Consider the following 24,732-nt stretch of genomic DNA (forward strand, 5'->3'; position numbering starts at 1 on the left):
CTTTGAGGTGGGTACTGTCTAGTTGAAAGCGGAGTTTAACCACTCTGCATATTCTTTGACTGCTACCTCTGGGTTTGAACTGAGAGTAGGTTGGGAATTATTAAACTGTATCAGTAATCTCTCAGGATCATATTTATTCCATGCTCTAACGAATATCGGGTGCGACCTAGGAAGTTCAACTGTGGGTCCTTCTGGGGGCTTTAAATCAAACTGAATGACTGAATGGTCCGTCCAGGATAAAGGAAGACCTCTTTGACCGTGATGGTTGGGTCTGATGTAAAAATTCCATCTAAAGAATGTCCTGCCTCATGAGTGGGATTATGCAACTTTTGCGATAGTCCTATGGTCCCCAGTATATCTGACAAGGCTACTGTGTCATTGTCTGATACATCTTCTAAATTGAAGTCAGAAGCACCCAAATTGGTGAAATTATTCAAACTTATTTCGGATTCTAGGACATAATGAATGGAACTCCTGGACCCCAGAGGGCGGTATAGAAGAAGGCCATTAAAGGTTTTTTTTATGGTTAATTTCTAAAGAGATATATAGTGCTTCACATTGTGCATTAGAGGCTGAAGCAAATTTAGCTCCAAGCTTTTCTCGATAAATAATGGCCAACCCTCCTCCCAGTTTAAAGGGTCTGTCTAACCTAAAAGACAGAAAACCTGTTGGTACTGCCGTCACAAAATCAGGGTCGGACGCGGCACCTGCCCAAGTTTCAGGGAGAAATAATACATCCAATTAGTGATTAAGAATGAGGTCTGCAACTTCATACTTGTGTTTGGCCAGAGACCTAACATTAATGAGACCACAGCGAAACTCCGCCGTCACTATAGCTGCTGATGTACTCTCGCCCGGTCTCGTGTTCGAACACCGGCAGGATATTACCTTCTGCTATAGAAATGTTGAAAAAGGACACTACCTGGGTTAAAGCGGCAACAGTTAGGGCTAAGGGCCCTAGAGTTAAAATCTAGGAGTTCCTTACCTGAATACTTTATGAACTCGCTCCTCTCAGGACCAGGGTTCCTGGTGCAAGGCACGTTCCGGCCGCGGACGGGCGCAGACGGGCTTGCCTTTGGCGATTTTTGGCCATAAATGTCCCTCCATAAAAGAGGCATGTCCGATTAAGCGCTGTGAGTATTAAAATAAGGGGGGCAAACAATTGGTGCCAAACTGGGGTTCCAGCAACCCTGCGGACCCTCACAGGCTCCCCTATGAAGGGAACGCTACTTTCAAATCAAAACTAACTACCTTAAAAGTGAAAAAGGAAAACATAAAAGCATTAAAAATAGGAAACTGCTCCCTTTTAAGATGGTGCCACAAACCTACAGGAGCCAGGCACCTCCCGAAACTGGCAACACAGTGCCTACAAGGAAAGTAAAGAGCGATCCAATTGTGCTCACAGAGAGCAGCGCGGGCGTGCAATTTTCGGCCTTAAATGTTCCTCCATAAAAGATTGTATATAACAACAGGAGTATAACCCATAAACCACGTTGAGATCAGGGTAACTTATGGCGCATGCCCTTTTGTGGCTCAAATGAGATTGTTTCAATTTCGCAAATCTAACATTGTAAATCATTGTTTTTGAGCCACAACATCCACTGTATATATTTGTTCACATCCACATTTTGCACCGTTTTCGCTGATATCACAATTGTCACTTGCGTCGCCACTTGCTTGTGTCACGTACACAATTGAGCACCAAGTCCAATTCGGGTTGTTTCACGCATTATTTGCCTACAGTGCTGCTACAACTGTACTTTTTATTTTGAACATAATTATATGATGCCATTTGCACATTTCAAAACTATTTCTGAGTCTCCCGCTTTCTTTTCCATGTAATGTATTATACATACATGTCTAATTGTCCTTTATAGTGCTACCAGTTGGGATATTGTTTTCTCATTATTATCCTTCATAAAAGAGGCGTGTCCAAAAAAGCGCTATGAGTGCAAGTATTAAAATAAGGGGGGCCAAACAATTGGTGCAAAGCTGGGGTCCAGCAACCCCACGGACCCTCACAGGCTCTCCTGTGAAGGGACCGCTACCGGCAAATCAAAACAAACTAACTTAAAAGTGAAGAAGATAAACATAAAAGCATAAAAAATAGGAACTTGCTCCCTTTTAAGATGGTACCCAAACCTACGAGAGCCAGACACCTTCCTAAACTGGCAACACAGTGTCTACAAGGAAAATAAAGAGCAATTCAAATGTGCTCATAGAGAGTTCACAAGAATCAACAATCTAATGGAAATATCATATAAAAGGTAGTAGATATTAAAGGTAACTAAGGATCACAATTTACAACAGAGGGCAATAGAATATATACTCAAATATCCAATTGACAACATTGTCAAGATAAGAGAGGAAGTACAAATACAAAGTTATTGAGCATACTCACTCTAAACATATTGAACAATGTAGTTTTTATGCATACAAAACGTCACTAAGTTCATCTGGATAGTGTCCTGTATTTGCATGTGCACATTTAGTGGGTCATTTAAAGTTTACCACAGCATGACCTCTACCGTAAATTCATGGTGCTTTCACCGGCAGGAAAGTCAGTCAATGGACCCTACACGTAGCTGTAAAACTCCAGGCACCTGGAGTCAATGATTTCTTGTTTTCTCAAGAACAAACGCCCATTTTTGGAGCATATTTGTGAAAAAAAGGTTGACAAGAATAAGCAACAAATTGGTGTTCGCCCTGCAAACTCTTCCGCCTTAAGAGCATCTACCACACCAGCAGATCCTTTGAAGGTTTATAGATCACTGCTAGGTATGCAGGAACCTCTCAGGCTTCTCCAACAGAAGCCATTGAGCTACTGGTAGCTCTCCAGCTGCATATAAGTAGCTCTCCTGGGAGCAGCCAGCTTGCTAAATTAGAAGAGTTTACTTAGATGACTTAATATATCCGCAATCCAGAATTGAGAATGTATTTGAGACAAAAATATGAATATTTTAAAAACTCTTACGATGGTGTTCGGAGAAAAATGGCTGACTTTCCAAAATATATTTAAAACTGATATTTAAGTCATAAATGATTTGATGTTAAGGAAGCTTATTACTAATATTATTACCTTGGTCCCATGGGCATTTCAACTATGTCTGTAGTATATTACTCTTGTAGAGGTATTCCAAACTTACAAAGCCTTTTTTACATTACTGCTGACAACCTTCAACTGTAACCTTGTCTGATGTGATCGCTATTTAAACACCAGAAGTATTAGCAGCTCGAGATAGTTTTCATTGAATAAAAGTAGCTCTTGTTATAGAAAAGGTTATTGACTCCGGCTCTATATACAACAAGGTCAGCGGAGACCTCCATTTTAGTAAATTAGCACAGTAGACTGTGCTAAGCTACTGAAATGGAGGGCTGCCTGCCAGGGTCTGAATCACCCTGGAAATATTTCCACTTGCAGTTCTGTTTTGCATTATTTCATATTGAATGTACTCATTGCTTTGCTACTATGGCCATATATGATTGTGGGTGTACAGTATTGCTGTTTAATTTGGGTCACTATAACAATGCTACAGGGCACATGTCCATTTTTTCTAGGCATTAATTGAGAAACATACATTTTTAATCTCTTCTATATTATTATATTGAGGAATAACAAATATCACTGAAAGTGCATATATCTTAACATTTTTATTTTCTGCTTGCAGCTATCGAAGTGGACATTCTAAAAGTACAGTTAAATAGTTCACAATATTGATATAAAAGAGTGTCACAGTCATACTCATGAATACAACTTTGATCTGCTCTTGTTACTTACCACGAGATTACCAATCACCATGACCAGCATGAAAACCATGAGGCACATTGATTGTCCTGCAACCTCCATGCAATCCCACATGGTTTCTATCCATTCTCCACACAGTACCCGGAACACAATCAAAAAGGAGTGGAAAAAGTCATTCATGTGCCAGCGTGGAAGTTCACAATCTTCAGAAATTTTGCAGACACATTCTTTGTAGCTTTTTCCAAAGAGCTGCATGCCAACTACAGCAAAAATGAAGACAATGATGGCCAGCACCAAGGTAAGATTCCCCAAAGCTCCCACAGAGTTACCAATAATCTTGATTAGCATGTTAAGGGTTGGCCAAGATTTTGCCAGCTTAAAAACTCGAAGCTGTAACAGAAATACGAACAGATTAGAATGAAAGTAATTGAGGGTAATTAAGTTTGCCATATTTCAGAAAAATCTTGTTTTGAACAAAAACTACTTTTAGTGAATGGATCAAGTTAGGCAAAGGAATTAAAACAAAGACATGAAAAGTTGACTATGTACAGTGGATAATTATTTTTCTTTCATTTGCTTGTTGTAAATACTTAATAAAGTACAAATATAACCAAGAAATCGAAATCAGAGTTGTACACTGATTTAAAAAAAAGAACAAAATCAAGGTACAGTGAAAAAAAAACCATAATGTATTTCCAATAATAAAATATAAGACATACACTTAAAATAGCAAGTCATTACCAAGGACAAAAGAACATCAGAAAAAACATGAATATGTCGTACTAACAATAGGAGAACATCTTGTATAGTCGGACAGCTATAGTGGTTAGCATATTGGTTGGCAGACAAAAATATATTTGAAATTGGGCATTCCCCTGACTTTTCAAAACGTGGAACCCTCCAAGTGCTGCTATGTACGGGAGCAGCTAAATTGTGTGATCCTCCTTATCTCCTACATATTGCACTACACTATTGGAAACAATAGTCCCGTTTCACCGGTTTTTTAACATAAGTATGGACTATAGAGATATTCCAGGAAGTGAGTATATTTTAGAAACACACTCCTGAGATGGACAATACAAGTAGCCATCTTGAAAAAGGAACGCGCACCAGCTCTTTTTTGTTTCTGACACACCGCTTCCGGCAACACGCTTGTGAAAACCTCAGTACCAAGCGGGTGCCAAACAGAGTGCACGGCTGTAGGCTGAGGTGAGGAGAAACCTTCCAAAATGTAAGTACGACCAGCCTAAGTCTTTAAAGAAGGCACCGACTGAGACGCCCCCTTCTTTTTCAACGAACGCAACAATAACATGACATTATTGGCAATTACTTATTTCTATATGTTTTCCACCTCACCCACAGTGATTGGTCTAAGGCCCCCCTTCCCCGATGCAAGCTTAAGAAGTCGGATAATCATTCCTAACGAAGTATGTATCCATTTCCTGTTACGTAAATATATTATACGTAACAAGTTGTTTTTCTGAAATATATGATTTTGAACATCAGATTACCACAGGCTTTTGTAATACAGCAAAGGTGTTGGCATGTCCATATACCCACTCGTACATGCTACCACATTGCAAAATGACCGGACTTTTACAAAGCGGTCGATTCAGATGGCGATTGTTATGCGCGTAAAATAACGATGAGCTCCCATGAAAGTATGTGTATGAACGTGTGAGTTGGCAATTTTTTTAAATTGAAAAACAAGTATATTTCGCACAACGCGAACTGGTCTCTCATAAATTTGTTGGCCTAATAAAACCCAGCATTCAGCTACAGAAAAATATATCACGCTCTTTTTCAAAAGGAATCAGTAGGAATGCAAATGTGTGAGCATATGTGCTGGTTTCTCAATCAACAAGCCAGTAAAAATTTCGTGAAATGCGAACTATTTGGTTATAGCAACAGAAAAATATATCACATTTTTTTCCAGCCAATATAATTCCACAGTATGGAGATGTGTTTACATGAACGAACCTCGGGTTGTTTTATTTTCATTTATGCTTTTATCTTTTCAGATACCAAAGAAGCGCTATTTCTAACTAATAAAGGTCAATGTACCTTTAACCGCCTTCCACAAATTTTGAAGGTCTTGAATTCAAGCAAATAGGCATACAATTCAATTAATTTTCGAGTGCAGTAGGGACATATTTAGGTCCTGATGAGTAAAGCAGTGGGGACTGCTTACGAAACATGTTGACCCAGTAGGGAGTATTTAATTGATATACACCCCCTACGTAACCCCCTTTTTTAACATTCTCAGCTATGGAATTGAATAAAATTTGTTTTTTCCACTAGCCAGAGGATTTTTAATTTTTGTATTCACTCACTAACCCTACCACACTCACTATTACTTAACACATAGTCTACACATAGATAATTCCTTCACCTAACAACAGTGCTCCCATATATTTATTGGTCGTTGCACACCCCGCTCCGTAGAGGGACGGGAAGACCCCTAGGATGAAGCATGACACCATGGAATTCATAGTGTGTGAGGGGTATTTTAAAAACACTTAGTGCCTTTCATGACATCTCATGAAGCACTGCTTTATTATTCACAATTTAAAAAGCAATAAAATATATAAAAATAAATTTCTATATCACTATAGGGTAGAACCACATTGTTTATGAAAAGATTTTATTCATATGTTATGGTCCTGCCCAGTATTGGGGGGGTTATGGTCAGCGGTTACCCAGAGTCTAGCGCTACTGACAGAACACACACCTTGGAACACGATTGAAGCCTGTCTCCTAGGGCTATTCCCGCTCCCAAGAAGGCGAAATTATTACGCCGTTTTGCAGGATTTGACCTGATGCTTACCAGAAGATTGATTACACAGCGCTGGAAATCCCGGGTGGCGCCCCATGAAGACAAGTGGAGAGAAGAGGTTATCAGGTGGGCGGTTGCAGAGAGGGAATCACTACAGCGTGAGGAATATAGGGGACTACGAAAGCATCCAATATCCTTAGATTGGGCACACCTGATAGAACTTTTTAAAGCAGACACGGAGGATGAGTTGGAAGACTCACAGGCTACTGTGATGGAAAGCGATGCAGACGCATGATCCTTGCCTGTGAGTTGGCTGGATTTCTAAAAGATGTACTGTTCCCCCCCATTCTCCCAGTTCCCCATACGTTCCCCTCCTTCCCCTTTCTAATGGGCGAGTGTGCACCTGCAAAGCCCTTCTCGCTGCACACCTAGACACGGGAGAAGTTTCACTTGTGATTCGGTTATGGTGTGTGTCAGGGGTTCCTCAGTCTTTGAATGGGTATGTTAGAGCCCGATTTAGCGTTTGGCGGAGGGGGTAGTACATCATGACGAAGTGCCCTATCTGCCAAACTCTTGGTTTGGCCACCCATATAAGGCTTTCATTTCTTACATACGGCTCCACTAGCCCAGTGGATTACGGACCCTCAGAAGTTAGTTATCTGACCGTTAGCCCAATTTCGAGCGTATAGTCAGATTGCTTTTTTTTTGCATCTGACCCCGCTTGGTACAAAGCTGGTGGTGAGGTACACCCATATCCGTTAGCTTGCTACATCCACCCCCACCCCCATGGGCGACAAATGCTTGCCCAGCACATAACATTTTTTTGTTGGTTAAATGACTAAGTTAGTTTGTTGTAAAATTATATTTAAAAACAATAGACCAGAAGTACGAAGTAATTCTACAATCACAAATACTGGAGTTTGCAAACATGAAAAGATTTTTAAATGTTCCATTTCCATTTTAGAAATTGACACATTGTTACCAGCTTCTAAAATGGGATTGCAATAAGAACTATTGATGGACTGAATGCAGAACAATGTCATACATTCACCCCAGTACAGAGATCTGGGCCTAAATCCATTGTTTTTTGGCTCACCATGCCACTCCAGTTTGGACCCAGCCATATGCAAATCAGTCTTGCCCCTGTGCCCAATGGGAACAGTCCAGCCCGAACTGTCAGGCCAGGTCCTCCCTGGACTGGAAAAAAGCATCCTAGGACTGGTTTCAGGGTTTCGCCCCTCTTCAGCCAGGTTAGCTTGATTCCAGTGGCATGGAGAGCATGGGACTCACGTCTGAGCATACCCGTCCCACTCGGGGTGACAAGTGCAAAAAGAACTATTGATGGACAGAATGCAGAACAATGTCATACATTCACCCCAGTACAGAGATCTGGGCCTAAATCCATCTTTTTTTGCTCATCATGCCATTCCAGTTTGCGATTGACACCTACATAGCAATTCCATATTTGAAAGCAGCATATCCCTTTTGCAGGCAACGTATCAATGTTTTAATGAAACTCACGGTCAAAACATTGAAAAATGACTGACTCCCAAGTTTGGATGGAAATTAATTTGCAAAAGGGAAGGGGCACCCTTGGAATCCCTTTCCCTTTGTGAATGTAAAACATGTTTTTTGCAGAGTACACAGTGGTGCAGAGGACCATTTCCATCTCTCAAACAACATTTTCAAAAAGGTCACTTTTTATTTTAACCTCAGTTCTGTTTCCTTTGAGGAAAATGGGTTGTATTTTAAAAAAAAGTTTACTTTATTGAAACACAATCAGAGACTTGGTGTTCTGCTGACCCTAGAAGACCACAAAATCTGTGAAGGCCATCATTTGGAGAGAGTCCCAATTTGCGACCTACCTCATCAACAATCATGAGGCATGAGGCAGGTCGGATGGCAATCCACTCCAAATCGGAATTTAGCGAACTGACCTATTAGGCAGTAGGCCGGTTTCTTAGTCTTTACTAGTCACTAAAATACTGGTCTAAAATTGCGACCAGATTTTTGCATCCAGTAATTAGAACATCAGGTCTAAAATACTCCCAGTGCTAGATATTATGGCCATCATTCTGAGATCAAAAACCTCTACCTGATTTCCCGCCCACCCCCTGAGTTACCAAAGCCCGAAGTTTCTAATTCCTGCATGCTTTTGCCCTGTATTTCACCCAGAGAGTGTAACTGCTTTTAGCACCTAAAGTCTCCGGGAGAAATACCACGTCTTAATCTGAATGTGGCTGGTAACAACTATTACCGGCCCCATTAGCATTACTGGGCCACTCAGAATGAGTGCATATGTTAATAATAGTTCTGAAATCTGAATAATTACAAGACTTATATTGTTAAACAGGCTTATTTCAATATGTCTTGAGAGACATGCGTAAATGATAATTCACATCCCTTCATAGATTTATTGCCTTTGCTCAGATTCAATTAGATATTGTTCATCTGGCTGCACATTTTCAGACATTTACAAGTAGTCTTTATTTACTCTAAAGTTAAGTGCCATTTTTTTGCACCGTTAAACTGATTTGGCTACCAAAAGGAACCTTATGGAATGGCTTTATGAACCCTTACAAGACCCTTTAATGTAAAGTGACACAGCGGTGTGAACTTTCAGGAAGTTTTGGAATACTACTGTTGGTGTAGTGTTGACTTTCTAACATGAGACCTTGTCACCATCCTTGTTATGGTCTTCACCTTTTTCCCAGTTTACGGAAGTGTCCCCCATGTAAAACATTATGTCAAGAAGCTTACAACAAGGAGTGGTAATTCATACTTTGTTTTTAAACTCAGTAATGTCCAGTATCAGTCGCGCAAGAGTTTGCTCATTTCCTGACGCGGTCTTATTGTATTGTGGCTCTAATATATGAGACCCAGCTTTTGTATGGTGGCACTTGACAATGGGAAACATAATGTGGTGATATACAGAGTTCGGTAATTCGACTCACATCTGCAAATCATGGCTTGGGGCAGCTATGCCACCTTTATGGTCTTCTGATTGTGTAGCTCTGGGCCGTGCGATGATAGAAAATTTCAGACCACAACCAAGAGCCGATTATGCCTCATACAAAATAAACATGCACATCCACAGACATTTGCATAGGTGCACCATGCCCCCTAGACTTTCAATGGCTCGGTGTCTTTGTGCTTGAGAGTGCCTTAAACTCCAAACGCTTCCAAAAGCAAGCCAGGAAACAGAAGAGGTCTTGGTTTTGCCTTGGGCATGCCTAGGGCCTGATTTAGAGCTGAAACACAACAGAAAAACTCCCACTGCTGAAAGAAGTGCAAATAACAGAAGATAATTTACCACTGGGCACTTCTCCGCACCATACTATCCCAAAGCTGAATGAAAGCATGACCAGTAGATCATCCTACCCCAAACCAGCACCTCCACCAAGATGCTGAGGGTTCCCTACCACCACCAACCTCCAAACGTGGTTCACGCTCAAGTCTTCTCGGCCCCATTCTCTGCTTGGGCTCCAGGCCACAGCAGAGTGACGCCTAGTATAGGTAATAAATAAACACTGTTGTGGAAGCACCACCACCACTAGTAATATAAAGGCAGATAGGGTTGTCATATTCCGCTCAGCAAGGAGTCATTGGGAATATATAAATACATTTATAAATATAAATATTCACTTAAAAAAATCAAAGATGACATTGTTGTTATAGTTAGAAAATAGAATTTAAAAAACTTAGAAATTCACTGAGAAAAACAAAGGTTACAGGGACGTTATAGTTAGGCACAGCTTACACACTTACAAAAAGAGAAATTGAGCAGTTATAGATACCTGAGCTAACTATGACTTACACCCACGCAATGCACTGCTAATGACCTCACATATTACATCACTTGTGACATGGTCAGTGACATCACTGATGAGATGTCAAATGACATCATTGATGACATCATCAAGTGAGTTTAAGTGTTTTTAAGAGTGTATGGGTGTTAAACATATATATTAACATACCATTAATGTTAAATGAGTATACTAGGTGCACTACTACTGAGTGATTCTACTTCTAACATTTATGTGAGCGGCTGTGTGATTGTATATATATCCATGTCTGTTTGAGTAACGTGACTGGATGTGTAAGTGGCTGTATGGGTGAGTGAGTGGCTGTTTGAGTGGGTGTTTGGTTAAGTGAGTTAGTGTGTGAGTTGCTGTATTAGAGAGTGAGTGTCTGTATGGATGGCAAAATGGGTGAGTAAGTGGATGTGTAACTGCTTGTATGGATGTGTGAATGGGTATGTAAGTGATTGTGTGGGTGTATAGGTGAGTGTGCAAGTGCTTGTATGGCTGAGTGAGTGGCTGTGTTGAGAGGCTGTGTGGGTGAGTGAGTGGGTTTGTGAGTGACTGTGAAGGTGAATAAGTGTGTGTGTGAGTAGCTGCATGGCTAAGTGTGTGGCTGTGTGAGTGGCTGTATAGGTGAGTGACTAGTTGTATGAGTATCTGTATGGGGAGTAAATGATTGTGTGAGTGGCTGTAAATGTGGGTGTGTGAGTGGCTCTAATGAAGAGTGAGTGGGTGTGTGAGTACTGGTATGGATCTGTGAATGGGTATGTGGGTGGTTGTGTGGGTGTGAGTTGGCATAAAAGAGGCTGTATTGGGTGCGAGTGGGTGTGTGGGTGGTTCTGTGTATGATTTTATCTGTGATGTCATCAGCAAAGTCACTGACCATGTCATGAGCAATGTAATATGTGAGGTCATAAGCAGTGAATTGCCGTGGTGTAAAATATAGTTAGCTCAGGTAACTATAACTGATGAATTTCACTAGTTTTGTATGAGTAAGATTTGAGCCTAAATATAATGTTCCTGCTAAAGTGAATTTCTAAGGTCTTCCAAAGTCTATTTTCTAACTATAAGGTCCCTGTAATCATGAGGTTTTTTAAGTGAAATTCTATGGTATTTTAACTAGAAGTCACGTTTGCAGAGTGTTGGAGAAAGTGGCGGGGCTTCCGAAGTCATTTCAGAAAGCCCGCTGTTTGTATAAACTGGAGGTAACAGGAGGGCTTGTTGGCCGCTAAGGACCTTTTGCTGCCAAGAAAATATCATCCCCAACCAGCTGTGTGCCAGGATGTGTGTTTGCAGCGTGGTGGTTAAAAGGGGCAGGCCTCCAGTGACTTGTCGATCGTTTGTATTCTTATTTTTTTAATTTATTAGTGAAGGGGGCCACGTGTCCCTGGTTTCAACCAGAAATAATCAAACAAGAAATACCTCTCCCACCATAGATTGACCATCACTTTTTTATGCCTTCAGAGGTCATATTTATTAACTCTGGGCTTGAATTACTTTTTTTAAATTTCTATTTTTTCTATTCATCGAATTTTCTCCTTGTTAATGTTTTCAACATGCTCCTGGTTAACATTTCCAAAGACATTATAGACACATATGACAATATTTACAAAATACAAACATGACAAATCGTCTTATTGCGAAGAACTTAGTGCATGACATAAATCAAACTGTTAAGTATACCATTCCACAATATACACAATTGACAAATAACAATAAATAACAAAGAAAAAAAGGTGAAAAACAAAAGGTCTTTGTCCTACAAGATACTTATACGTCAAAGGGGACCACCAAATCTGACTTAGTCCTCGCTTACAAGAAACTATCCAGGTCCTAGAGGGAGTCAGAGGTCTAATCAAACCTCGAGGTCTAAACTTGTTAACTCAAGTCCAGACTTAGCACTATTCTGTGCAATCATTTACATGTGTGGGTACTCTTGACTTCCAAAACGTAATAGCCGACGCGTTTCAACCTTCAGCAGGGGACCAAGGTTAGATCTGAGTGAAGGTATTCATCAGGGTGATATTGATTTATTCGAGTAGGACATCGCAGCTTTCCTAAATTAAACAAACGTGAATATACTTAATTAAAGTGTCTAACTCTAAAAGTGCAAAAAAAATGTTAAGCTTGTTATTAAAAAGATTTATCTACATACCGGTTTTAGTGTTGGTTTGAGCCAAAAGAGGTCCCAAAGTCGGTGACCAAAAAACTATTATTTCAATCTTGTATTCTTAAGGGGTCAGTCGTCATTGTCACTTTCCACTGTACCGCCAAATTGAAAAGGCAGAAACAAAAAGGAAGGTGGATGATATAACTATCAATGTTTAGATCGATAAGAGATTTATTAGGCTGCAATTTTTCATGCTAATAAATAAAAACAGGGGTTTGTTTTTAACCTCAAGTGTGAGCTCCCTTATTACACCTCTCGTGGATTTTTAAAAAAAAAAAGAGGAAAAGAGAAATAAAATGTGCTTCTGCTCAATTATTTATGTATGATTATAAAGCATAAAGTTCCTTAGGATGTGCAGCCCAGTGAAAGGCACACACTCACCACTGATGGGAACCTCAGGGGAGCCTGAAGGCTCCCACGGTCCCTTCTGGCTCCCTGCCACCTGCAGGACACAGTTTTACTTTTACACATAGGGAGCTGCTAAACATGCAGTTCCCTCTGTGTAAAAGCAATTTCGCTCCGCTTCCAGCAAGCAAGTGCGTTTTCAAGGCTTCCACTTGCAAAAAGTGGAGAACAGTTTGCTATGGCTTGGCAGGAGCGGTATCTAGCAGGACCAGACCCTAGGGGTGGCAGTCTCTAGGGCCATCTATGGCTCCGGGAGGGGTGGGGTGCTGACCCCCTCTTTCAAATCTGTAGGGCCTGCCCCAGGAAGGTGTCGTCTCTTGAGCCGAGAACAACCGGGAGGCTGGCCGGCCACCTGGCTCCCCTCCCATTTAAAAAAAATTTACTTTGCAATGGGGAGGTGGTGGTCCCTAGGGCATAATAAGCCCCAGGAGGCGGGGCCCATGAGCCCCCTCTTTCATTTCAAAAATGTCCCTGGGACTCGGCCTACTCAGTGGGCGATAATTGATGAAGTGCAGGAGCCTACACTTAATTTTTAAAAACATTTTCGTGAGGATCCGGAAAAAAAACAAATTGGGGGAGGGGGGGGGAGGAATTGCCAAATCCCTGTGGAACCCCCTCCAAGAGGCCTAGGGGGTCAGGGTATTTTTAAACTGCCCCCATTTATTTTTTCTAAAAAAATGTTCTGGTACTCGGCTTAAGCTGAGTCCCGAGAGGGCTGCCAACACTTCCTGGTTTGAAGTGTTGGCAGCCAATCAGATGTCAGCATGAAATTGGGAGGGGATGGGGATATACATGTTTGGATTTTGGTAATATCTCTAAAACTACAGAACAGATTTACACCAAATAACAAAAAGACACATCCCTGGACCAGCATCTACCTAGCTGCCACATTTGGTTTACTTCCGTTCAGCAGTTCAGACTGTAGCTGTGTCTAAAGGTCCTATGTAAATTACATTGGGGGAGGCGCTAGGGGGTGGGTTCCCAAGATGGCTGTACTGCAGTGAGGCTCCTGCAGCCCGGGGACAATATCCATTAAAAATCTGCGCCTGGGCTAGATCTGAAGGTCTGGAGAGAAGGATAATAGAAGTGCAAGGAGCAGGGAGGCAGCCGCTCTGTCCGGAGGCCGCTGCAGACAAGAATTCTCATGCTATACGCTTGGGAAGGACGTGCCAGACAGATGGCCAGAGGCGAGAGCATGGTGAGGCCGCATAGGCCACCACGACAGGAAGGGGCTGCACCCGCATGTCGAGAAAAGTCGCCCAAGTGGCGCGGGTGAGACAAAATGCAAGGTAGGCAATACCACTAGAAAGACCGGAGGCTGAATCTCTACAGCTGAACCCACTGTGAGTTAGAAAGCGCGGCTGCGAGGCTGGGGGATAAACAAGCAGATGCCACCATCGGGTACGGAGAATCACGTAGAGCCTAAAAGCATACCGCACAAGCCTAAGTCACCAAGCATGCCTCCCACAGCGACAAATTATCATTGGGAGAATCTGAGGACGCTGCAAGCAATAAAGTAGGACAGGGCGTTGAAGTGCACGCACTCATTGGGAAGGAAAAGAGGAGTAAAGAGATTGGTTGCCATTTTGCGACGATGGAAGGAACCAGAGAGGGTTGCGTTATACAATCATCAGATATTCCGCTACGTAGAAGTGCTGCAATACGTAAGTTACTCCAGCAACGTTCACGGTGCCTCCGACGGCCTCTCCGCCACTCGTGCTGGCTAGCGGTTAGTCTCCGGCCACAGTTGTCCTCCAACACGGGTAGGATAGAACACAGTTACTGCCGCTTCGCACTCAGGCCCCGGTGCTGCCACTCCCTAGGCACATGGGCCTCAATCCGAGCCGAAGCAGAGGCTCGCACTGCAGAACAGAGAGAGAGGCCGAGAGTGTCTACCTCCGAGCCTGCGTCGCGCCCCAGGAGTCGACACACATTACATGGGGGGCGCGAACCCACTCTCCTCTCCTCATCCAGCAAATTGGGCCTCCGTTGCAATCTCTGACTTTACGGGCAATGGGAAGATCGCAGGCTGCACAATACACCCGCACTCAGAGTCACTAAGACTCACGGGAACTCTGGGTGCACGTTAACCAGACAACTCCTCATGAGGGTCTCAGGTTACGCACGACACACACACGCAGCGTCGCTGAGACACACTTGATCTTCTTGTGCCCACGATCACAGGGCACAACTTGCGCAGGTCTCAGGTAGTAGAAAGCACACTCACTCCGCGTCACTGAGACACACTTTATCCTCTGGCGCCCCCGTTCACAGGGCACCTCCAACGAGGGTCTCAGGCTGTGAACAGCACACGCACACAGCGTTGCTGAGGTACATTCGATCTTCTGGTGTACACGATCACGGGCCAATCCACCCAAACGTCTCAAGCTGCCCCCAAGCACACGCACACAGCGTCGCTGAGACTTACTTGGCTCCTCGGTACATACGTTCACAGGACGATCCTCTAGAAGGACTCTAGACAGAGCACATGCACCCACGGCGTATCTGAGTCTCGTTTAGAACTCCCGGTGCCCAAGATCACAGGGCACAACTTGCGAAGGTCTCAGGCTAGGCAGAGTCCACACACCCACAGCATATCTGAGAGTCTTCTCGGGAAACTGTTGTGTTCCTGTGTTTCCAAACAGGGAGCCAGCTCACCTCAGGCCCAAGTCCTTCAAGCAGTGGGCCATAGCACACAGCAAAGTCCCAACAGCCTTTCCTTGGTTAAAACAGCAAACTGCAGGCCAGCCCCAGATTACACAGCAAGAGCAGGCCTATCCAGCAGTCTATTCAGTTGTTTCTTCCTTGGCAAAGGTTCCTCTTGATCCACAAAGTAGCTCCAGTCTTGTTCACACTTGATCAAGCCATTCTTCAAAGTTCAGGGGCTTCAGCTCGCATAGTTATTCCCCTAAATGGCTTTGAAGTCTTTGTGTTACAGGGGGCACTGACCCCTGCTCAAACCAGTTTTGGGTGCCTCCCTTCAGTGACACCTTCTCCCTTTGATTAGTGGGGGTCTGGATTCTCAATCACTCAGCAGGAGATGGGACAATTGTTTTATAGCACCAGCCCAGGCCTCTTCACCTCAAGGCCTACTCCTCCCCCTACACACTCCAGATGCAGGTCAGCCTGTGCTGTCGCACCTCCTCCCCTGGGTCAAGACATTCCCCAGATCCTATTGCTTTTAAATCCAGCCAGTCAATCCACAACCAGGCAGAGACACACAGAAATGTTTAAAGCACCAAAACCCAGCCACTTCTAAAAGAGTGGCTTACAAACACACAATGCAAAAACCATCTTCATAAAAAGATGTTTTATTGCTGGGTGAGTTCAGGCATACTAAACTTCACTTTTCCATCTTAAGCCCTCGGGGAGATAGGCTGGAAAACATATTACACAGCTTCCCCATTCTATTCTAATGGGCAAGATGGCCTTTCAGCAGTGAAAACAAAATGGAGATTATGTCACTGCCAGGACATGGCACACACGGTGGTACATGTCCCGCCTTTCACATGCACTGCACCCTGTCCAGGGGGTAACCTAGACCTACCATAGGGGTGCCTGATGTGTATGGAAAGGGAAGGGCAGGGTCTGGTAAGTGAGTGTACTTACCATAACAACATGGCAGTTTAGGAAACTGCGTGCAGGGCCTGCAATGGCAGGCCTGGGTTCCCTTTCCAAGGCTACTTGAGTGGGTGGCACAATAAGTGCTGCAGGCCCACCAGTAGCATTTGCATTACTAGCCCTGGCACACATAGTGCACTTCAATAGGAATTTTACTAGTAAAGCAAACATACCAATAAAGGACAACCAATCACCATTACACTTTACAAAGGGAATACTTGCACTTTGACACTGTTTAGCAGTGGCAAAGTGTCCAGAGCATCTAAGTTGGCAACACCATATCGATCACAGTACCGAAAATAGAGGCGGTAGAGGCAAAACGTCAGGGGTAATCACGCCAAGAAATGCCAGGCCTAACAGTTCTCAAATATCTTCCTGTTCTATGTCATTAAAACATTCTGACATGCAGACTAAAACATGTATTTTCAGCACCAGCAGCCGACTGCCAGTTAACTCCCTGGCGATCAGCAGTTTACTACAGTGTTCTAATAAATTCTGAATTTATGCCAAAAGTGTGGCACATCTGACTGCCATCTTGATGAAATTGAAGTGGAAAACTGAAGGCATTTTCTACTGAGGATATTGCAGTAAATGAGGGGATTAGGGCGCTTCATGACAAATAAGTCTCCCAAGATGGACAAATGTTGTATGAATATCACCAAAGTGTAGCCCTAGAATAGCCCAATGATAAAAAGTGTGCAAAACACTTAATTTTTTGTTGTGTGCAGTTTTATATAGCGCAGACTTGACCCAAGGTTATTGGAGTGCTTTACATGAGCATCGGTTACATTACAGAAGGACATAATCCTTTTGGGCTTAAGGCATGGGGAGATTGAGTCATTTGTCCAGAATCACAGGATGTCGAGCTGACGCTGAAACTCAAACCTGGCTTTCAAGTTGCAAAGTCTGCAGCTCTTGCCACAACGCAACATTTACTCCACTAAGTGAAACATATAATCAACTCATCAAGTGGATAAAAAGACAAGATAGCAAATAATTTTAAAGTGCTTTGTTGCTATTTGCAAACTGAGAACATATGTCCTCATTTTCATTTTTTAGCACACTAAACATAATTTCTATGGGAATAAGATGCTCTTATTTTTTATCATTTCTATAGCAAATGCTTTAGGTATTACCGTTTTGATTACATCAACATGATTTCAGGCGAGCCACACTTTTGTAATCAATATAAAATGTTACTCAGATAAATGCGGGCAGGGAGGAGGGTCAGAGGCCACAAGTTGAACAGGCTCAGGGACATCTGAAGGACTATGGGGGCCCGGGGCCGAACATATTTTGGGGGCCCCTGTTCAGACCTGCTTTGCATTTATGATCCCATTTCAGCTCTTTTATTGCATCATTGGCTAGGTCACTGACAGCGCACTTGTCCAAATTCTAAGGTTGTTACATCTAATATTCCGTGATAGTAACACACATTTTCAATATTCTAACACAGTAGCAGCTCACTGCTATTACTGCAAATAATGTCTGTGACACCATCCCATTTCTCATACGTGAGGTCCTGTTTTGATCTATGAGAAACGTTTTTATGGATGTTGCATGGAACACAAACACAACATTTCTCTGCAAAATGTCAGTAATAGACTCTCGCACATCACTCAGATTAAAAATAAATTAAAGGGAAACAGTATTTAAAACCATCTGTTTGAGAATTATTCAATGTCATCAGGTCAAGTTTCTTTGCAGAACGGGACTGACACTATCAAGGGGGCCCTTGAACCCCTGGGGCCTGGGCCAGAGTCCACTTTGCCCATGCCTTAAAACATCTCTGACCAAACTGGGCAGTTGGTAGGGGCAAAGGCAGCACAAAGGCCATGGAGGGCAGGGGAAAGGGGGACGGGGCAACACACATACATACAGGACAGGCAAGAGAGGCTGTGGAAATATAACAGACCATTGAGGGCAAAAAGAATAGGCAGTACAACCATACATGCCAACAGACCCGATTCAAGAAAAAAGAACAATTGATGGATGGAACACTGAACAATGTCAAGCACTCACTCCCAGTACAGGGATCTGGGCCTAAATCCATTGTTTGTTTGCTCACCATGCCATATCAGTTTGATTCCAGCCAGATGCAAATCAGTCTTGACCCTGCTTCCCAGGGGAACAGTCCCTTCCGAACTGCCAGGTCGGGTCCTCCCGGGACTGGAAACAAGCATCCTAGGACCAGTTTCGGAGTGTCACTCCTCATCAGCTAAAATAGCTTGACTCCGTTGGCATGGTAGGCACAGGACCCATATCTATGCATACCTGTCCCACTTAGGGCAACAAATATTAAAAAAAAATTGATGACAGAATGTTGAACAATGCCAAACACTAACTCCCAGTACAGAGATCAAGCTAGCCTGGCTGATGAGGGCTGATACCCTGAAACCGGTCCCAAGATGATTGTTTCCGGTCCAGGGAGGACCTGGCCTTGCAGTTGGGGCTGGACTATTTCCATGGGAAGCAGGGTCAAGACTGATTTGCATGGGGGGTGTGGCTTGGCTTTAGTCAAAGATGGCTGCACATGAGCTTGCCTGGCCCAATGTCCAGACATAATCCGCAATCCCGAGGAGCCCCAAGCCTGAAATACAATGAACCCTCACCCTGTGACCAAGTGTAGACTCGAGCCCCCTTTCCCTGCCGCTGAGAAGAGGTCAGAGAGCCGCGGAGTCGGGTGGCCTGCTGGGTGGCGTTGAGGAGCGGCTGTAAGACCAGAGGAGGCATGAACATGACTGAGATCCTGTGACCACCAAGACCCTCCGTACCTGATATCCAAACTGTGGAGAAGGACTGCTGAGTGGCTGCGGTTGTTGACTGTCGGGCCCCATTCTTCTCGAGCCTTGACCAGTTGACTACGAGTGCTGCCGCTGAGAAAGGATCAGCAGCCTTCCGGCGGCAGTAAGAGATGTGAGAAGGGTCAACAGAGGCCAGGAGAGAGAAGCAGCCAGCCCAGAGAGGAACCACGAAAGTGGAGCGGAGAGGGGACGGCATTAGAGAGATTACCAAGCCTGGTGCTTGCCAATATGTGTCGACCCTGGAGTGAGGCGTGGAAGGGCATCATGGTGGAATATAGGGGCAGGGGCTCAGTGAGCCCATAGAACCCAAGTGAAGTAAAGGAGTTCCAACATAGGGGCCACGGCTCATTAGTGCAGTCTGCTGGGTCTAAGAAGAACCAGATCTGTTTTGCAGAGGTGACATTATCCCATAGACTGGCAGATGCCGAACCGAGCAGGAACTGTGTAGACTTGCTGACACACCGCAGGCCATCGCCAGAGGTAGTGCCCTAGAAGAGGACAGACTCCGACTCAACCGCAATAATGAAGCCCTATAGGACCTTGTTCACATCAATCAAATAAAATGCACAATTATGTAGTCCTAAAAACACTAATGGCGACAGGGAGAGGTGTGGTAGAGCCCCTGACGGTTTAGTAACCCTCCGTGGGGGCAATAAAGGCAGTGATAAAGGACGTAAAGGGCACATTAGAGCCCAAGATAGAAACTGTGATGATTGAGGTACACCACAAAATGCCTAGAGACACAAGTTCAATCCTTGACACAACAGGTCTCTACTATGGCTGCAAAGCTTGAAGATCAAGAAGAAAATGCAAGGAGAAATAATATTAGGGTGGTGGGGGTGCCAGAAGGGGCAGAGGGCCATAGTTTTGACCTTTTCGTAGAAGACTTTATAATGAATAGTCTGCGCCTCAAACGACTGTCCAATGTTGTCTTGGTCGAAAGAGCACACAGGGCACCAGTACCCCCAACCAAGTTGAGTGCTCCTACCTCACACGATAATAGCGAGGATCTTTAATTATCGTAGGCAGAAATGCAATTTTCAATGCAGCGAGGGTGAATACCCTAGTTTGCTTCTACCCCGACTTTACCCTGCAGGTCCAACGCCATCAGCACAGCTTTGAAGCAGTTAAAAGAGAACCCAAAAAAGACTTGGCACTTCACATCTCCTGAAGAAGCCTGGGAATGGCTGGATGGCTGGTGTGTTGCTGGTCGGAGTGGAGGCAAAGAAGCACAAGAGGTTTGAGAAGGGCCAGAGAGAGACAAGACTGCGGAAGACCCACAAGGAAACAGGCAGAAGGAGAGACATCAGATACAATATGAAGGGACAGTGGGGTGCCGAAGTTTTCTATAATTAAGCTCGGTCCTTAAGGTAAGATGGTGAGTGACTTTGGTTATGCATCGGCCAGGGGCCAGGGACTTTGCTGACTCTCGATGAAAGGAGAAACTAGGAGTGGATATATGCAGTGATTCCAGAGGTTCTTCATAGGACACTACTGGACTTGAGGGCAACTCGGGATTCTAGTACAGAACTGTACAACAGGGGTATACACTAGGAATGCATTTCTCCGTAGGTTGTTAACAGCAGAGCCAAGGTACCACTTTAATCGTTAGTGAATGCTATTGTTTGGGCGACAGTTGCTCTGCAGGTGGGGGAAGGGGAGAGTTAAGGACCTATCTAGCAGGGTTGCAGGGAGAGGGAATGGTTTCACAGTTGGGGTAAGTTTAGTTGTTTTCTAATGTAAGAGTTTGAAATATAAGTGCTTAATTACAGTGGGGTCGGTCCTATATTACATCATGAAGCAGACCCGAGGGGAGGACGTAGCACATCATATGCTTTTGAGACATACGTATATGAGACTATGCCAGTTGCTAGTTCTATGTCTGGGGCCCAGTGTCAGTCAGTGAAAATCTGGTCCTGGAATGTCAGTGGTTTTGCAATTCATTAAGCGACACACTCCACATGTTATTTTACTACAAGCAATGCATCTCATGGAGAATCATTGTAAAGCCCTCAACAAATTTAGATACACACTAGCGGCACATGTAGAATACACCGTAGGTTCCAGGGGGATTTGGGGAACTATGTAGGAGGCTGCTGCTACCTTTTATTCCCACAAGAACATGCAGTGATTCCCTAGGCAGGTATGTAGCGGTAAGTGGCCATTGGGAGGGAAAGATCCTTAACCTCTGCTCAGTGTAACTTCCTCCCAAGTTTAAGTCTACGTTAGACCTGTTGGTCCCCTGCTCCTAGAGCTACCAGATAGGAGGCTGATTTTGGGAGGAGATATGAACGATGTGATCAACATAGAATTAGACATTTGGGAGGGGGGGCTTCTGGGAGGAGCCCAGGCCTGATGCAAGATTTTCTATTAGCTATGGGACTGGGTGACATATGACATCTTCAGCATCCTGAGTTCAGGCAATTCACACACACTGGCGGCTCATGGGAGCCTGGCCCGTTTGCACTATTTGATCACACAGACTAGCCATGGGGCGACTTTAAGAAAGCCTTACACATGGCGCAGGGAGTGTCAGACCACTCACCGGTTGAAGTGGTGCTTGAAGGTCCGGCGAGGGACCACATTTTATCCCCTAGGATCGACCCATTGTTCCTTAAAGATAAGGAATTTAAATCTTTAAATCAAGTATGAGGGAAACCTGGGAATGAGGAGTTTGCCTGTAATGTTGTGGGAGGCATACAAAACAGTGATTAGAGGCAATGCCCAAGCACAAATAGGAGCAATAAGAAAGAGAAAAAATTGAACGATATAACACTGGAGAGTGAGATCGCTTGCCTGGAATCTTGCATGGCACGGGGGAAACAGCTTCACCCTCACTGGGACATCAGTTACCAATGCGACAACACAAATTAAGGGTGTTGATGGAGGATAGCGCCAGGGCTCAGGCTTTGGCCACCTAGCATCATTTATACAATGTGGGAGATAAAGCTAGTAAACTGCTGGCATGGCTGGATAGAAGGGGACAGCTGACAGAGGAGGACAGAGAAATGTTAGTGGGAGACCTGAAAGTAGAGGAAATTATTACAGTGGCGTGCACCCTACAATCTGGAAAGGCAGTGGGGCCAAATAGCCTACTGGTGGAATTAATCAAATGCATGTTGGATAAAACAGTGGAAAAGCTATTAAGTATGTTTCAAGGGGCCACGAAAGATGGCACCTTACCAGAGGACTAAAGAACAGCAGTGATAGTGGTGATCCCTAAAAAGGGCAAGCCACCAACAAACTGTGGGTCATACAGACCCATCTCATTGCTTAACTACAAGGCTAAAGTATAGGCCAAGGCATTATCGCTTCAATTACAAACAGTGATTACATCCCTGATTCATCCGGATCAATCCGGATTTAAGCCGCATAGGGGAACACGATTGAATCTAGGGAGGTTATATGGGATCATGCCAGTGACGGAATCCGCTTTTACAGAACAAGCGGATCTTCTCAAAAGGTGTTCGATATCGTGGAATGGAGTTATATTTTTGCTGTTCTGACACGTCTTGGTTTTGGGCCGATGTTCTTTGGGTGTGTCAGGCTCCTATATGCTTGTTGCAGGGATTCTGCTTTTGCACAGAACTATGCGCAGGAGACCAGGACCTCAGAGAATTGTGGTGTACCAGAAAACTACCCTCAGAACCCAGAACCCCTTATCCGACTAGCTTAGTGTCCCATTCGTTAACCTAGATCTAGCTAGGTGGTCCCAATGTATAGACAAACCAGAACAAGCGACTTAGATATTTCTCAGGAGTGGTGGGAATCCGAAATACCTGTTCGTACTTATTTGTTAGTCCACAACATAATAATACAGACACGGTAAAGTTTAAAGAGTTTATTTTATAAACCTCGCGTCCTAAGATGCAGTACTTTGGCTAACACTAGCAGACTAACAATACAGATCAGAATCATTAGCATTATTATAATACCATATAGAATGAAAGGAGCAATCATACTATTAATGACAGTGGTATACGGCCACACTCCTTTCACTATAATCTAATACATTATTATTATTATACTATTAGAAGGTCTCTTAGGCTAACAGGGGGGGGACCCCATACCGTATAGATCAGCTTAGTAGAACCACATCAAAGGATCAGCTCTCACAGCATGCATCAGCTCTTCTTGTTCGAATGAATGTAAAACCAAACTGTTCTGCAATATTAAAGACGCTTGTCCTTCAAACATTGGCAGCTGTATGCATGATATGTCTAACAAGTGTCTACGATCAATCTAAACACAACACTCTGTACCTTCTAGTGACCCAGACGCGTTCTTTGCATGATGTACAGACCAAGGGCACATTTCACGGTTAAGAATGTATAACAACCGTTTGTTATTCTGTAAGGCAAAGTCGAGTCAGCATTTTACAAAATGAATAACACATAACAACAGTGTCGTGTGCAGCGCAGCAGAAGCGACAAGATTGCTTGTTAACTATGATCTCGGTTATGCTAACTTAGTGTTGTAAATAGGGCGTGGCTTAGTCCATCTCACATGCTCATCCACTGACAAGAATACGAGTTAATAACTTGGTGTCCAGGGTGTTTGACCTCCTAAAGGGTACGAGACAGAGCTGCCCCCTGTCCCCAATGCTCTTTGCTTTGGCCCTTGAGCCATTAGAGGCCTGGGTGCATCAACATCCCATTATCTGGAGCATTTCAGTGGCCGGTGATTGGGATAAACAAATCTCATATTAGGACGATGTCCCATTATATGTCACAAGACCCATGCATTCCATTGATACGATTTTACAGATTTTCCACATCTTTGGGAACTACTCAGGCTATCGTATAAATTGGGACAAGTGCCTATTGTTCACGCTGGTGGGGGGGAATACCAAAATGTACATCTAGATGGAGGGTCCCAATTGAGACGACTGGGTTTAAATAAATTGGGGTGTATGTGGCTACAAAGGTGCAGAACTTTTATGCAAAGAACAGGTCAGTCCAGTTGGACCAATTATGTAGGCATGCCCAGCATTGCTGGAAGCTTCCGCTCTCACTGATGGGCTGAGCAGCCATATTTAAAATGATGATTTTCCCAAGCCTTCTATATATTTTGCAAAACATGCCCTTTACAATTCTGCCAGTTTTTCTCAAAAAGGTAAATGTGGAACTACAACTACTATTGTGGAATGGCGGTACCTCCCAAATAGCCTTACAAAAGTTGCAGAGAGAAGTCTACCACGGAGGGCTAGCGGTGCCAGGTCAAGAAATACAATGTGCCAAAGGGGATGTCGACAAGAGGGGACCTTTTGCCACCTGCTGTGGGAGTGTTCGTTGAGTTATGGATATTGGTCAGAAATAGGGAGGATCATGGCTGAGGTGTTCGGGCTGGAAGTTCCCTTAGAGTCTAAATGGTATCTGCCTCTTATCCCTGCGGTTGAAACCTGGCAG

The 24,732-nt window shown here is 43.9% G+C and overlaps 1 protein-coding gene across 1 annotated transcript in view; it reads right to left on the reverse strand.

Moving 5' to 3' along the window:
• LOC146861242 (sodium channel protein type 2 subunit alpha-like) overlaps positions 1–24,732 on the reverse strand; it is a 784,117-nt gene that overhangs the window by 368,842 nt on the left and 390,543 nt on the right. The window contains exon 16 of the mRNA XM_085645402.1: positions 3,779–4,135. Coding sequence (XP_085501528.1) covers positions 3,779–4,135 — 357 coding nt within the window. The remainder of the gene's footprint in view (positions 1–3,778; positions 4,136–24,732) is intronic.

Source organism: Triturus cristatus, chromosome 3_1 (genome assembly GCF_964204655.1).
Source record: "Triturus cristatus chromosome 3_1, aTriCri1.1, whole genome shotgun sequence".
Lineage (NCBI taxonomy): Eukaryota > Metazoa > Chordata > Amphibia > Caudata > Salamandridae > Triturus > Triturus cristatus.